The sequence below is a fragment of the Cynocephalus volans genome, chromosome 12, assembly GCF_027409185.1.
Source record: "Cynocephalus volans isolate mCynVol1 chromosome 12, mCynVol1.pri, whole genome shotgun sequence".
Classification (NCBI taxonomy): domain Eukaryota; kingdom Metazoa; phylum Chordata; class Mammalia; order Dermoptera; family Cynocephalidae; genus Cynocephalus; species Cynocephalus volans.
In genome coordinates, this window is record NC_084471.1 from 5,601,440 (window position 1) to 5,617,699 (window position 16,260).

Genomic DNA, 16,260 nt, shown 5'->3' on the forward strand with positions numbered 1-16,260 from the left:
TGCTAAGGAACGGCGCGGCGCTCGCCGCGGTCTAGCTTTGGCCTCGCGAGACTTGGGGAGGCTCTTCCCGCGCTTTTCCCGCCGAGCGCGAGGACGCGCCTGAGGCGAGGAGGGCGCAGCCATGGGGCGCCTGGAGGTGCTGCTCGTGGAGAACTTCAAGTCGTGGCGGGGCCGCCAGATCATCGGCCCCTTCAAGAGGTTCACCTGCATCATCGGCCCCAACGGCTCGGGTAACTGGGCACCTCGGGGTGGGATGAGAACGCTTCTACCCAGTCCAGTCGGCAGCACTTTGCCTGAAGGGACGTGAAGGCGGCCATGCGGCCTGGACTGCGGGCGGCCTCCACGCAGTCCCCGACCGCTCCACCCTGAGTCCCCGGCCCTCGCCCTCCGCCCTCGGGCCGGGTCCTCACCCTCGCGCGCCACCCGCATCCCCGTCGGGTCTGCTCCTCACCCGCCACCCCCATCCCCGTCGGGTCGGCTCCTCACCCGCCATCTCTATCCCCTATCCCCGTCGGGTCGGCTCCTCGCCTGCCACCCCCATCCCCGTCGGGTCGGCTCCTCGCCCGCCATCCCTATCCCGCATCCCCGTCGGGTCGGCTCCTCGCCCGCCATCCCTATCCCCCATCCCCGTCGGGTCGGCTCCTCGCCCGCCACCCCCATCCCCCATCCCCTTCGGGTCGGCTCCTCGTCCCCCATCCCCCATCCGGCTGGCTCCTCGCCCTCCACCCCCATTCCCCGTCGGGCCAGCTCCTCGCCCATCCCCCATCCGGCTGGCTCTTCACACCCCATCCCCCATCCGGCCGGCTCCTCGCCCGCCCGCCATCCCCATCCCCCCGTCGGGCCGGCTTCTCGCCCTCCACCCCCATTCCCCGTCGGGCCAGCTCCTCGCCCATCCCCCATCCGGCTGGCTCTTCACACCCCATCCCCCATCCGGTCGGGCTCCTTGCCCGCCCGCCCCTCATTCCCCCTAGGGTCGGCTCCTCGCCCTCCACCCCCATCCCCCATCCAGCTGGCTCCTCGCCCGTCACCCCCATCCCCCGTCGGGCCAGCTCCTCGCCCATCCCCCATCCGGCTGGCTCTTCACACCCCATCCCCCATCCGGCCGGCTCCTCGCCCGCCCGCCATCCCCATCCCCCCGTCGGGCCGGCTCCTCGCCCTCCACCCCCATTCCCCGTCGGGCCAGCTCCTCGCCCATCCCCCATCCGGCTGGCTCTTCACACCCCATCCCCCATCCGGTCGGGCTCCTTGCCCGCCCGCCCCTCATTCCCCCTAGGGTCGGCTCCTCGCCCTCCACCCCCATCCCCCATCCAGCTGGCTCCTCGCCCGCCACCCCCCATCCCCCATCCCCTTCGGGTCGGCTCCTCGTCCCCCATCCCCCATCCGGCCGGCTCCTTGCCCTCCACCCCCATTCCCCGTCGGGCCAGCTCCTCGCCCATCCCCCATCCGGCTGGCTCTTCACACCCCATCCCCCATCCGGCCGGCTCCTCGCCCGCCCGCCATCCCCATCCCCCGTCGGGCCGGCTCCTCGTCCCCCATCCCCCATCCGGCCGGCCCCTCGCCCTCCACCCCCATCCCCCCGTCGGGCCAGCTCCTCGCCCATCCCCCATCCGGCTGGCTCTTCACACCCCATCCCCCATCCGGTCGGGCTCCTTGCCCGCCCGCCCTTCATTCCCCCTAGGGTCGGCTCCTCGCCCTCCACCCCCATCCCCCATCCAGCTGGCTCCTCGCCCGCCAACCCCATCCCCCATCCCCGTGGGGGGGGGCTCCTCGCCCTTGCCCTCCACCCCCATTCCCCCTCGGGCCGGGGCCTCGCCCTTGCCCGCCACCTCGCCTCTGCCCTGGCCCTCTTCTCCTTTGCCCCGGCTTCTCCTGCTCTGTGGGCTTCTTCTGCCCTCAGCCCTAATCACCCCTCCTCTTAGTCCCCTTCCCCTTCTCATCCAAAGATTAAGTGGGAGGGAGATCTCTAGGAGGTCTTTGGCTCCAAGGAACCTGAACAACCATTTGGATCCAAGGAACCTTTGACCAGGAATATCGTGATAATGACCCTGTTTATTGAACTTTTACTAAGTTCCTGGCACCACTATTTTTGTTTAACCCTAGCAAACAAGTATTATCCCCATTTTATAGTTGAGGAAAGTGAGGTTCAGAGAGGCCAGATGAGTTGCCAAGGTCTGCCAGTAAGTCAACCAGTTGAATCCAGCCCCTGCCAGGCTCCACATGGCACTATGATGGGAGACTGGAGGAGTAATGACCCGGAGCAGGTGCAGCAGGACCTACAATGATAGTTACCTCCAGATTGTTCCTAACAGTGCCTCTTCTCTTTGGCTCTCTCAGCTTAGATTTCCTTCCTTAGCTCAGGAATCAGATTTTAGTTTAATGGTAACCTCAACAAACTAATTTACTTGACAGATATAAATAGAACACTTAAATATGTGCTTTCCTGGCATACAAAATCTGGAGTATAATTATTGCGGAACTGGTGTGAAATTTATGTTCTCTTATAAAAGTAGCAGTGTTTAATGTTTTCCTTTGCACTTTCAGTATGTGTGAAAGAACACCTGAGCTTACAAACATTTACACATTTGAAAGTTGCCTCTTCATGTGTAATATATTTCGTCATTCATACTTTATTGTGTTATCAAAGACATTGAAAAGATAATTACTATAAATACTTTTGCGTTGTTACCCTAATCTTCTTCACCTTTTACTGGTGGTTATGTGACAGGTTGCTTAGTTATATTTTGTAACTCCAATAGTGGGATGCTTAGAATGAGTTAATCTACATAAGGTCTTGAACTTCTGTCAACCTAAACTACATGCCCATTACTATTCAAATCTTGTCAAAATGATGTTTTGAACCTTTTAAAACTAGTGCCAAACTTAAGTTAAAAATAATCTTATCTTAATTTAAAAATGCAGATTGTGATTAAAAACATATCTTAAGGTTATTGTGAAAATACCTTTACAAATTCCTCTTGCCCCTCCCCCGACTCACGTGCCCTGGAGGCTCAGCTTCCTCTTGAGAATCACTGGTAACCTAGGGACTGTGTTTGTAACTACATAAAGCCAGTCATGGATTATTTCAGCTTTGCCTTCAATACCGTCTCTGCACAACAATTTTTGGCTTACTTATTACTGGATTTTGTCTTGGCTGTTACATTCTTTTTGCTCTATGAAATCCAAAACTCAATGTAGTACTCATCCATGACTAATTTAAAGGGTGATAGTTCATTTATATTCATTTGAACTCTTGTTAATAGATCTTTTATTAATCTCACAGAATTAATGGCACATTCAGATAGATTTTGTTAAGCCAATTAATCATTTCCTGTTATATTTTAATTTAGTTGGTCGTTCTTTTTATAATAATTTCCTATTGTCACCACCTGCCAAAACTCGACATGTTCTTAATTTGGGAGAGTAGTAAAGGAAAAAATTCAGTTTTAATCTTAACCTTTATGTTTTTCATTCAGTTAGATTCAGCAAATAGTTGTTGCATATATATATTGCTAGGAGCAGAATAAGATATAAAGAATAAGATAGCTTCTGTTCCTAAGGTACAGGGAGTGTAAGAAAATAACACTAGATACTATGGTTTCACTTCAGATTGTGTAAATCTTTTGCCTTTTACTAAAGATTTCCATGGAGAGAAACAACTCTGAGTCTTAAACCAGTTTTTTGAGGCCCTGTTTCAGCAAGGCTACTTACATTGTTTAAAGAAAGACTTTGCTTATTGTCTCTTTGTTAGACTTTTACTTAACTTTTTTATTGCCTTATACTAAATAAGCTAAAGTTAATTGACTGATAGATTAACCTATATTCAATTTAGTTAAGATAGAAACAGCTCAGTTTGTGAATTTATTTCATGAGCTTAAACTTGAGGGCAAGTGTTCTGGAATTAGTTCCTTCCATTCTATTTGCCACCTTGCAGATCTCTTACAGTAATCATTTCCACCTTTGTTAGGTCATCTCCTGAAACAATGTGGTGAAGTTGATTTTTAATATATTTAATCCAATAGATACAAAATATTTTAATGCGTAATCATTATAAAAGATTATTAATAAAACGTTTTACTTTAAAAAAAAAAGAGAGACTAACACACTAATTGAGATAGAAGGCCAGATAACAGTATTTATGAAACTTTAAACTAGGAAAATAAAACATTTGATTTGGGGAGATATGGATAGGAAGAAGTGTAGATCAGGAAAGGTTTTCCAGAGAAGATGGCATGTGAGTTGTACTCAAAGAGTAGATTATTTTTCCAGGGTTTTTTGAAAGTCTATTTGTGGGACAGGTAATAGTCCAAACTGGCCAGCATGTAGTGCATATCTAGGGAAGCAATAGAATATGAAGTTGTAATCCCCACATTTACTATACTTGGGTAAGAATTGCTTCTTTTTTTGCCTTCCTTGCGTAGGCCAAACTCATTGCCATTTCAGAATGTTAGCATTTGCTGGTCCTTGGGCTTAGAATGCTTTTCTCCCAGGATTTCATATGACTACCACTTTGATGAATTTCCCTTCATCCTTGATAAGTTCTCCCTGTTAGATCCAGTATATTACCAATCATGCCAGTTCTCCATCCTTAATAGGCCTGTCCTCTTTATTCTCACTACTATCACTTCAGGATCTCATCTCTTTTTTAGATTAATGCAGTAACCTGTTTGCTGAGTTCTCAACCTTCAGTCTTACCCTACTTTATCAGCACCACACTCTCCCGAGTGGTCTTACCCTACTTTAAATCCATGTGGCATGTTGCTACCAGAGTAATCTTAATTTGTTCCTGCAAGAAAGAAGATCCATTTTATTTTCTTGGTAGATGAGGAAAAGGACTTCACAGAAATAGAGGGGATAGAGAAAGAAACTAAATGACACCATAAAGAAGTAATTCGACAAACCCAAATATTTGTGGGAAAACTTTATTCTAATCTTTTGAACAAGTCAGTGTTATAAATAAAAATACTGTGCTAAATAAAGAGAGAGTTAAGGGATGTAACAACCAGATGCAACATGTGGTTCTAGTTTGGAAAATGGTTTGGTTAAAGAACATTTTGGAGTCAATTGGGAAATCTAAATTTGAGCTGTGCAACAGATGAAATGAAAATTTACTAAAAAAGGCAAAGATAACTGCCTGAAAATAATGTTAGAAAACAGTATGCACTGGATAATCTCATTTTCGTTTCTTAAAAGTTTGCATTAAAAAAGTCTTTATGGATATGGCCCTAGGTATTAGAGTAGTAATCTCTGAATTGTGGGAATATGATCATTTTACTTTTTTTAAATTTATTTTTAATTAGCATATTCATTGTTACAAATCACTTATTTTTAATGCCCCTTATCCAATGTTCCCCCTCCCGCTCCCCATTTTACTTTTTTATTCTTGTTTGTTTTCTAATTTTTTACAAAGCTATATACTGCTTTTGTAATAATAAAAGATTATTTTTTAAGAATTCAGCAGCCATTATGAATTATCAAAAATGTTTTTTTTTAAAGTAACACTTTCCTGGTTAGAAAAGTAAACCTTACAACATAGGGAATTGGGAAAACATAATCACCTGAAAATCACACCATTCAGAGAAAACCTTGTTGATGGAAATGAATACTGAATTTTGTCAAATGAGAAGATATATCTACAGAGTTGATGTATTAAATTAAACATTTTTGGCTAGACTCCATCATAGCTGATATTGTGTACTTCACATTGCATTATATCACATAATATCTGCTTGTTTTACCCTTAGTAATGCTAAAAATTGACCCCTGGATTAGGATGGTGACAGTGATCTCTCTATTGCGTAGTTTTTCTCCTTCTTTCTAACTAGAAAGTCCAGTGTTACTTTGGTGTTATACAAATGTTCTCTATTGACCGTTTACCTGATGGTTTTAATGCCAGTGAATAGTCTTTGAATGAGCATTTCATTAAGTTTTGCAAAATTAGGTTTTTCTAATTCTGTCATACTTTCTACATTCAGTGGGTGGTATTTCCCTGTGAAAAAGACCTTTCCTTTGTTAACCGGGGTTTTTTGATTAACCTAAAGTACAATTCAGATCCGAAGAGGGAGGCTGAGGGGGGAGGTCACACACATACAAAAATAATAAATAAATAAAAATACACTTCACACTGGAAAAACAGGATAAATGCTTGCCCCTTTCCTTTTAATTAATATTTTCAAACAAAAGAAGGTTTTTAATAGCTGCCTCAAATGGTGAAAATGTATTTTTCTCTTTTTTGTTTTGGTAGTACATTACGGACTCATGGATTTTTATTGACGCAGTGTGTTTTAATCCACCAAAATCATTTTTGATGCTCATATTTTCATAATTTCATTCAGTTGGAATTCCTTCAAGCTGCTTCCCATGCTCTTTACTTTCTGAAATATGATGTCCTAGTTCCCAGGCTCATCTTCAATTTTCCCTCCCTCAGACGTGGAGTTAGCTAGTTCTCCAATGACTTCTAGTTCTTTTTAGTAGGAAAGGTATTAGAGACCACCGTGTGGGAACTAGAGGTACTCAGTGCATTAGGATAACATTGGTTCTGAACCATTTCAGTGTACAAGGCTAGAAAATACATGAAGTACTCTTAGATTTTTTTTTACAACAGCTTTATTGAGATAATTTACATATCATAAAATATATCCTTTTAAAGTGCACTTTCAGTGGTTTTTAGTTTATTCACAGAGTTGTGCAACCATCATCAAATCACTAGGTAATGTAATTCCATAACATTTTCATCACCCCAAAGGAAACCTTGTACCCATTAGTATTCACTTTATGTTATCTCTTCTCTACCCAGCCCTCAGCCCCTACTTCCTGTCATTATGGATTTACCTATTCTGGACATTTTTCTTATTGTGAGTGAGTTTGAGCATCTTTTCATATGGTTAAGGGCCTTTTGTGTTTTTCTCTGAACTGCTGTTTGTGTCCTTTGCCCATTTTCCTGTTGGGTTATTGTCTGAGAAATCTCTACAAAATATATTTGGGGGGGAAAAAAAACCTTCAGTGGCTTCACATAATCTTCAACATAAAGTTTAATTCCTTTAATGTAGCCTATTGTAATTCTTACTTAACTTCCCCACCTTTCTCTCTTAGGATTCCCAACCTTGTAAGCACTTCTCTACCTACATAGAATTACTTGCTTTCTTACTGGAATGGTACCATGCTCTCTCACTTCTTTGTACCTATGATCAAGCTTTTCTCTTTTCCTGAATGGTATTTTACCTTCTGTATCCTCCTCTCTAAACTTTTTAATTACCCTTTAATACTTAGCCCACAGTTATCTCCTGTAAAGGCTACTCAGAGCCTCCAGTCATTAGTGCTTCTAAGTGCCTCTATATAATACTTTGTGTTCATTTTATCTTAGGACTTATTAAATAGTGTATTAGAATTTCCTTCTTTTAGTGGAAAGAGTATAGGTTTTGGAATCAGACATATCACTCCAAAACTTGAGTTGTTTGAGCCTGTTTTTTTATTTGTAAAATGCAAATTAAATCTCTGTCTCCTAAGATTGTTGTACAGACAAAATAACAGATATGGGATGTCTGGCACAAAATAGGGTTCAATAAAAATTGACCTCCACTGTAAGCACCTTGGAGGAGTAAAAAGATAAAATTACAGAAAAATTAGTTTAAAAATCTAATTGGCTTTTATTTGTGATTATAGAATCCGGCAGAACGTCATTCTATAAAGCATAACAGAACGGTCATAACAGAACGGTTTGTTTTTCTAAGGTGGGACCAAGGAAACAAAAATTAAAAAGAAGTGGATTGGTTAACATCAGGTTACTACAGGTTACTTTTTTGTGAGGATTAAAGTAGAGACTTCTTTATTATGCTGACTCAGGTTAGCTGAGCTCTTTCTTAATGGTTGCTGTGAATCTCCTATTTTCAGGAAAAACTGGTCTATTTGGGGATTTGCCTGCTTCCTTAAAGTTTCTGTTTGATTATGTGGTACTTCTGTGAGTGACTGTTTTGATTTGGTCTGTTCTGCTGAAGCCTAGTGCTGGAGGCTAGTCCAAAATATGGCCTCCCATAAATTTTGTTTAACAGTGAAATTCTATATGTTTGTATTTTTTTTTAAATTTATTTTATTTATTGAATCAAAATTGATTATACATATTTTTGGGGTTGAACATTGAGATATGTCGATTAAATCAATATTACTAGTATATATATTGTTACAAATTGTAATTATTCTTTATGCCACTTGTCCAACCTTTCCCCTTCCCCCATCCCCTCCCCCCTCCAATTGCCCTAGATTTCTTCTCTCCTTCTGAAAGAATAATGGTTACTCTGTTAACTTGTTGCCTAGATGATCTGTCCAATGCTGAGAGATCAGGTCCCCCAATATTATCATAGAACAGATGCTTCTTCTGTCACTCTGAAATGGGTTTTGTGGAAAGAGACATCCTCTTCTTTTCTTTTTCTCTGCTGGTGATTCTTCTTGTGTGAATGCACTCCAGTGGTTGGTGGGCCATCTGCGTGGTGGCTGTGGCATCTAGCCGCTTTTGCAGCAAACATGGTTATTATGGTGGCTGTGGTGGGCCACACATGTGGAGGTGCTGTTTTTGGCATGCTCCTTGGCACTGGCGGTATACCTGGTTGTGGGGTGTGTTTGGTCCCTTTCTCCATGCCTCTGGTCCCTGGGCAGGCCCCAAGGTGCTGGCGCCATGTGCCTCGTTGTGGGAGAGGGGTCCAGTCCCCTTCTCCATGTCCCAGGGCCGTGGGTGGGCCCCGAGGTACTAGCGCAGTGTGCCTGGTTGTGGGAGGAGGATCCGGTCCTCTTCTCCATGCCTCGGGTACCCAGGTGAGCCCCAAGGTGCTGGCATTTTGTGCCTGGTGTGGGAGGAGGATCCAGTCCCCTTCTCCTTGTGTCGGGTCACTGGGTGGGACCCAAGGTGCTGGCTTGGTGTGCCTGGTTGTGGGAGAGAGGTCTGGTCCCCTTCTCCATGCCCTGGGTGGGCTCTCAGGTGCTGGCATGTACCTGGTTGTGGGAGGGTGGTCCAGTCCCCTTCTACATGCCCCGGGACTGTGGGCGGGCTCTGAGGCACTGGCTTGGTGTGCCTGGTTGTGGGAGAGAGGTCCAGTCCCCTTCTCCATGCCTCAGGTCCCCAGGTTGGCCCTGAAGTGCTGGCTCAGTGTGCCTGGTTGTGGGAGAGAGGTCTGGTCCCCTTCTCCTTACCTCGGGTCCCTGGGTGGGTCCCAAGGTGCTGGCATGGTGTGCCTGGTTGTGGGAAGGGGGTCCAGTCCCCTTCTCCATGCTTCAGGTCCCCAGGCTAGCCCTGAGGCACTGGTGCAGTTTGCTTGGAAGTGGGAGTGGGGTCCGGTCCCCAGATCCAAGCTTCCAGTTCCCTGGCAGGCCCCAAGGTGCTGGTGGTGTACCTGGGCCGGAATTAATTTTTTGTCCTTTGCTTCTAACACAGGGAAACTTCCTGTGGGAACCAGTACTTGAGCTGTGTGGTTGCTTAAATTGCTACTTTGCTGCTGTTTCCCTAGGGAAGGCTTTTTGTGCAGCACAGGTTACAATGGTTGACTTTATAGGTATTTCCAGCTCTCCAGAGACCCAGTGGATCTGTGTTCTGTAGAATCTCTGATCTGGGCCTGAGATTTTTCATCAAACTGCACCCCATGCAATTCTGCATTCCTGACCAGTCTCCTCTGAGTGGTCCTGTGCTGATTGGGGGCAGATCAGCTGTCCTTGCTGTGTCCCAGTGTTCCCCTTGTGGGCACGTCTCCCCCACCCCCATGCTCCGAACACTTCCCATGGGATGGGCCCTGCCCCAGTCGCTTGTGATGACTCACCGGCCTCTGAGTGGCTCCCTTTTTTCAGTTGTTCTGGCTCCTCGCTCCTGCGTGGGTCCACGTGAACCCTATTAGTGGTCTTGCTGTCCTGGGAGCCGCCAGGCCCTCTTCTCTCTTGCTGCTTCCGAGTAACTCCATCTGAAGGGCACAGCTGCTCCATGCACTCAGCAGCTCTGGCCTTAAAGCAGCCGTGGTCTGAAATGCTCAGAGCAGCTTTTTCTTTCTCTCATTGTAGTTTCTCCCGCCTTCAGGAACTCCATAGGTTTCTCCTCCTCTTCCCCTGAGGTCCAGCGGCCCCAGCTTGGCTGATGTTACATTTTTATAGGTGTAAATTTAGTTGATTTGTGGGAGAGAGTGACGCTGCAGACTTTATTCCGCCATCTTGATTGGATCTCCCTACATGTTTGTATTTTTAGCCCAGTTCTTAGCAAAGTGCCTGATAAACAGGTGTTCAGAAAATGTTTGTAGAATGAATGAATAAATTTGAGGGGACAAGAGATTGAAAGTTGAAGAATCCAGATAAGGAGTTTCTTAAAAGTAAGGAGGACTTGGACCGACCTTGTGGCTCACTGGGGAGAGTGCGGCGCTGGGAGCACAGCGGCGTTTCTGCCACTGGTTCGGATCCTATATAGGGATGGCCAGTGCGCTCACTGACTGAGCGCGGTGCAGGCAACACCAAGCCAAGGGTTGCGATCCCCTTACCGGTCACAAAAAAAAAAAGAAAAGAAAAGAAAAAGAAAAAACAAAGTAAGGAGGACTTGAACTAGTAGAAGGGTGGTAAAGATGGTAAAGAAGCAGAGGAATGGGAGAGTTATGTAGAGTTGAAATGAAAAGGGACTTAGACAATAATAGTGTAATTTTTATATCTTTGAATACTTGATCCATCTTTAGCAAGTGATGATAGCCTAAGAGATAACTCTTTCAGAATCATTTTCCCGATGTTGGTTCTAAATTATTTACAGTAGAAGTCCCCAGTCTGGTCATTATAAGACCTAACTTGATTTGTTCATTTTTTCAACATGATTGTTAAGCTAACACTAGCTGCAGGTAGGCACTTCATAAATGTTTTCTGTCCACCCTATCTGAAGTTGCCTCTCTTACTCTCTATTTCCTCACCCAGTTTATCTCCTTATACTTATTACAACATGTAAATTGTCTTTTTTGTTTACTCTCTGACTCTTGACAGAATATAACCTTCTTTAGTGAGGGACAATATTAATTGAATGAGTGAATTTGGGTGGGGAAGTATTTTAGGCAGATTTTAAATAAGGATTGAACAAAAAGTTTCTCTTTAGCTCTGTTACTGTCAGACTTAGTAATTCAATTCCATGAACGTTCATTTTGTCGTACATGCACTGTCTTACAATAGTTCCAAAAAAGCCACATTTTATACCTGTTGGTTAACTGAGACTTAGCTAAATAAATTTGCAGCATGTTAACTACTTGTTCTTTTTAGAAAGATCCTAAATCTCTAAAACTAAGCCATATTTCTAGTGGCTGACGATATACCTTTCTCTTTGTTCATGTTACTTTCTTCCTTCTGGCATTGAAATTTTAGGTGTCAGGATGGCCGAGTGGTCTGAGGCGCCAGACTCAAGCTCCGCTTCCTCATGGCGTTGAAATTTTAAATTGTTTGTGGATGTGCGGGAAGGAATGTGAAAAAGGAAAAAATAAATACAGATGGTAGTAGCTTCATCGATATTGCACCTTGGGAATTGTCTTAGAGGAAATTACGGGCTCATGGTTGGAAAACAAATTTACCATTAGGGTGGGGAATCCCCAAGACTACCCCCCCAGGTTCAGTGATTGGCTGGGAGGACTAATAGGATTTAGCACATTGTTATACTCAGGACTGTTTATTACAGTGAAAAGATACAAAGCAAACCCAGCAAAGGGAAAAGGCACGTGGGGTAAAGTCTGAGGAAACTAGGTGCAAGATTCTGAGTCCTCATCCACTGAAGTCATCTAGTACTTAAGTCATCCAGTAACAAGTTTACAGGTGTGAAATGTTTCCTGCTAAAGAACCTCACTAAAGACTCAGTTTTTACAGGGAGATGGTCACACAGGTCCTCTCTGCCTAGCACATACCAAAATTCCAGACTCCTAGAAAGAAAGCAGGTGTTAGCATAAATCATATTGTTTGCACAAACATTTTAGGCACAATGAGCCATTCTGATCAGGGGATGATAGAAACCCTCCCTAAATCCAAATCCCAGTCTTCAGATGCCAGCCAGCATTGTAAGTAGGACTTTCAGAGGATAGCAGTCTCAGGCTTGCTGTATAACTTTTCATAGCACGATCTCATACCAATCATAAATATTCTAGCAACCTTAGTTTAGCCGTTGGGAAGACCCTGGATTTAGTTAGCCTTATTTTTTTTTCAGTATGTGAGGGCTTAGTGCTGCACTGATGCTTTAGGTGATAAGAGGTGATAGTTTCCATATTTATAAAATAAGGATAACTGAAAATTCAGAGACATTAAATGATTATCCGTGGTGTAATACCTAATAATGAAAAAGAGCTGGGATTTAGATCCTTAAATTTAGACCTCTTAATTTAGCTATCTACCATAGCTGCATAGAAGAAACAAGTAATCTAAGTGAAAATTTTCAGTCACATGCATTTTGAACATTGACAAGACAGAACTATTTAGACATGTGTATTGGCTGTATTTTATTTCCAGTCATGTCCTGATTTCTTCAGCTCTGGTCAAGGCTTATTATTGTTAAGAATGAATGAATTTTTCTCTCTTTCCTTCCCAAGGAAAATCTAATATAATGGATGCACTTAGTTTCGTAATGGGAGAGAAAACAGCTAATTTAAGAGTGAAAAATATTCAAGAACTTATTCATGGAGCACATATTGGAAAACCTGTTTCTTCTTCTGCAAGTGTAAAAATTGTGTATGTGGAGGAAAGCGGAGAAGAGAAAACATTTTCAAGGATTATCCGAGGTATTTTTTGTAGATTTTTGCTTATGTCATTTGATTTTTTAAGATTAAGTCAGATTGCCCATTTTTACCTTCTTTGAAGGGTGATTACTGTTATTCCACTGGCATAGTGAACTAGAAGGGTTTTTTTTGTCCTCTTCAATAGAAAATCTCAGAGGCAAGTAACAGAACGTATTTGATTCTCCACTAAGACTCTTCCTTAAGCAGACATAACAAGGGTACTTCAAAATCTTTCTACAAACTTTTAGAAGTACCATGGTATTTGTTCAAATCCGCCTACTGTCAAATAGCATTTTTATATCTGGATATTTGGTTAAGATATAAGGAGCCTACTTCAAAGACAGAGAAGTTATAAAAGTTCTTCCTGAGGTTCTTTATGTTTATCTGGTTTTCATATGATGAACTAATTACATGCATACTTTTGGCTTGTATAGACAGTTTTTCTTACCTTGAAAAGCAACTTGAGTGAAATGTTTGAATTTGTATTTTGTGATTTATTCATGAAGTCTCTGTGTTGTCTGAATAAACAAGATTTAGAGTTGCTTATATATTTTTTTTAATCCTGTGCTAGGATTTCACAGAGCCTCTATAAATAGGTGTTTTTGTTTTTGTTTTGTTGTTACTATTCAGTGTCCACCAGAACATTTCTAATGTATTAATGCTGTCTTATTAACCTCCCCCAAATTCAATCATAGATGATTTTAGAAGTACTTATTATATACTTGTACCTTAATGTATAATTTAAATATCTCACCACTTTATCACCCAGCTATATTCATTGGCTAGTTTTCTCACTTTCTTTAGATTTTTAACTCAAATGTTTCCATCTCAGTAAGGATTCCTTTGCCCACCCTATTTAAAATTGCAAAGCCTATCCCCCCTACACAAAAACTTCCATTCTACCTTCCCAGCTCATTTTTACTCCTTAGCACTTACGACTTTCTCACATACTATTTATTTTACTTGTATATCTTATTTTTGTTTGTCTTCCTGACTAGGATATAAGTTCCTTGAGATCAGAAATTTTTATGTTTTGTTCACTGCTGTAGGATAGTCCTTGGCATATACGAGGGTCCTGCAAAAAGTTTATAGAAAGATTTGTATTATCTTTCAATTCTGTTTTTCCACGAACTTTCTGAAGTACCCTCATAATAGACACTCAATATTTGTTGGCTGATTAAATGCAATTATTAACATGTATATGATTATATTATTGCATACTTGGCTATTTCAGTAACAAAAATAATTTTATTAAACTTCATTGGTTGTGGAGATATGTCTGATATTTATGTTTCCTATTTACATTTATCCTTTTATATTAGGAGGATGCTCAGAATTTCATTTTGATGATAATCCTGTGAGTCGTTCTGCTTACAAAGCAGAGTTGGAGAAGATAGGCATAATTGTCAAAGCACGAAACTGTCTAGTTTTTCAGGTAAGTAGCTGTAGTAGTTCACGGGATTCATAGTTCTGAAAATACATCACTATATTTTATATATTCGTTTGCTTTACTTTTTAAAAAGGGAACTGTAGAGTCGATTGCAATGAAAAAACCCAAAGAAAGAACCCAGTTTTTTGAGGAAATCAGCGGCTCAGGAGAACTGATACAAGAATATGAGGAAAAGAAAAGAAAGTTACAAAAAGCTGAAGAGGATGCACAGTTTAATTTTAATAAGAAAAAAAACTTAGCTGCAGAGCGCAAACAAGCAAAATTAGAGCAAGAAGAGGTAAGGTGTCATGAATGTGTAACCAAGTAAGTGTTAGATACAAAAACTTTCTATTAGAATTGCTAGGTATTGGCTTGGAATTACTAAGAAGATTTCCTTAATAATATAAGAAAAATAAAGCCCAATATTCAGTAAAGATAAACTTTTTGATATATATTTCACTATTTGGGTATTTGGGTTCTTAATCCCAAATAGGCAGGACAGCCTGAACTACAAAAATATCTGATTTTCTTGACTAAAAACACGCTTGATAGGTTTATATCTTATGTAGCAGAGGCTCTCAAACTTTTGGATCTTGACCCCCTTACACACTTAAAAACTTCTGAGGACCACAAAGAGTTTTTGTACATGTGGATTTTGTTTACCAATACTTACTGTATTTGAAATCAAAACTAGAAATTTTAAAAATAGATTTAATGGTCCATGTAAAAAATACCAATAATAAACTCATACATGTTAACATAAATAATATTCTTATGAAAAATAACTACATTTTCCAAACAAATTAATTAGAAGGGCAACATTGTTTTGCATTTTTATGGTCTCCTTAATGTCTGGCTTAATAGAAGACAGCTAACTTCTCATAAATACTTAGCATTAAGTCTTTTTGTGCTAAGGCCTAGCAGTTTTACCCACCAATGGTTTTTACACCATCAGTGCAAATGTCAACACACTGAAAAAGGCAAATGATGTCTTAGTATTTTTATGAAAATAGTTTTGTCTTTAGGGACTCTCTAAAAGGGTCTTGGGGACCCCTAGTAAATCATGGCTGCAGTTTACAAATGCTGTGGTATTGCTCAGTGCCCTTCACAATGCCTAGTATGAGGGGTCTTCATGAAGTTCATGGAAAGATTTGTATTATCTTTTAGTTCCATTTTTCCATGAACTTTTTGAGGTTCTGTATAGTGTGCTTTGTCAATGGTTGGTAATTGTTTGCATTTAGAGTCAACTTTTTCAAGTGCAAATAAGATCCTGTCTTTCCCTTGCATAAAACCTTCCAGTGTAGTGCTTCCCACTGCACTGAGAATCTAATCTCCTATCCTGCCTACTGATCTGGTCTCTGTTCACCTCTCAAGCCTAACTTCCTCTATTTTGCTACCCTGTTGACCTTTGTTATATGTTGAATACACTAAGCTCCCTTTTATCTTGGAGCTTTTGCTATTTCCTCTGCCTAGATAGCTGTATGCCTGATTTTTGCATGGCTGGTACTCTCATACAAATCTTTATAAAAAAGCCTTTTTCTTTTCTCAAGCAGGCATTTGCTGTCCACCGTCCCCATCCCCTGCCCCAATCTAAATTAGCATCCCCTCTTGTACATCACCCTGTATTGTTTCTTTTGTAACATATATTGCTGTACAAAATGATCTTGCTTATTATGTGTTTGTTTGTTTATTCTCTGATTCTTCTTCCTCCACCCCGCCCTATTCAAATAACTGGAATATAAACTTTACAAGAGCACAGTCTGTCTTGTTCTTCACTATATTCCTAGCAGCACATAGAACAGGGCCTAGCACATAGTAGATACTCAATAAATATTTAAAGAAATAAATGAAAAGTCGATGTTTTTCTTATTAGTGGTTGTATTAGTCCGTTTTGTGTTTGTTGCTATAACAGAATACCTGAGACTGGGTAATTTATAAAGAACAGAGGTTTTGGGCCGAGCCCGTGGCGCACTCGGGAGAGTGCGGCGCTGGGAGTGCTGCGACGCTCCCGCCGCGGGTTCGGATCCTATATAGGAATGGCCGGTGCACTCACTGGCTGAGTGCCGGTCACGAAAAAGACAAAAA

The 16,260-nt window shown here is 42.2% G+C and overlaps 1 protein-coding gene and 1 non-coding gene across 3 annotated transcripts in view; both read left to right on the plus strand.

Moving 5' to 3' along the window:
• Window positions 1–121: 121 nt before the first annotated feature.
• Window positions 122–16,260, plus strand: part of SMC1B (structural maintenance of chromosomes 1B) — a 77,727-nt gene continuing 61,588 nt past the window's right edge. For both annotated transcript variants that reach the window (XM_063075333.1, XM_063075334.1), the window contains exons 1-4: window positions 122–230; window positions 12,561–12,749; window positions 14,069–14,181; window positions 14,270–14,473. In XM_063075333.1, the coding sequence (XP_062931403.1) occupies window positions 122–230; window positions 12,561–12,749; window positions 14,069–14,181; window positions 14,270–14,473 (615 nt within the window). The remainder of the gene's footprint in view (window positions 231–12,560; window positions 12,750–14,068; window positions 14,182–14,269; window positions 14,474–16,260) is intronic.
• LOC134361452 (U5 spliceosomal RNA) lies at window positions 3,587–3,702 on the plus strand. The gene has a single exon (XR_010021453.1). It is a non-coding gene; the product is annotated as a U5 spliceosomal RNA (small nuclear RNA).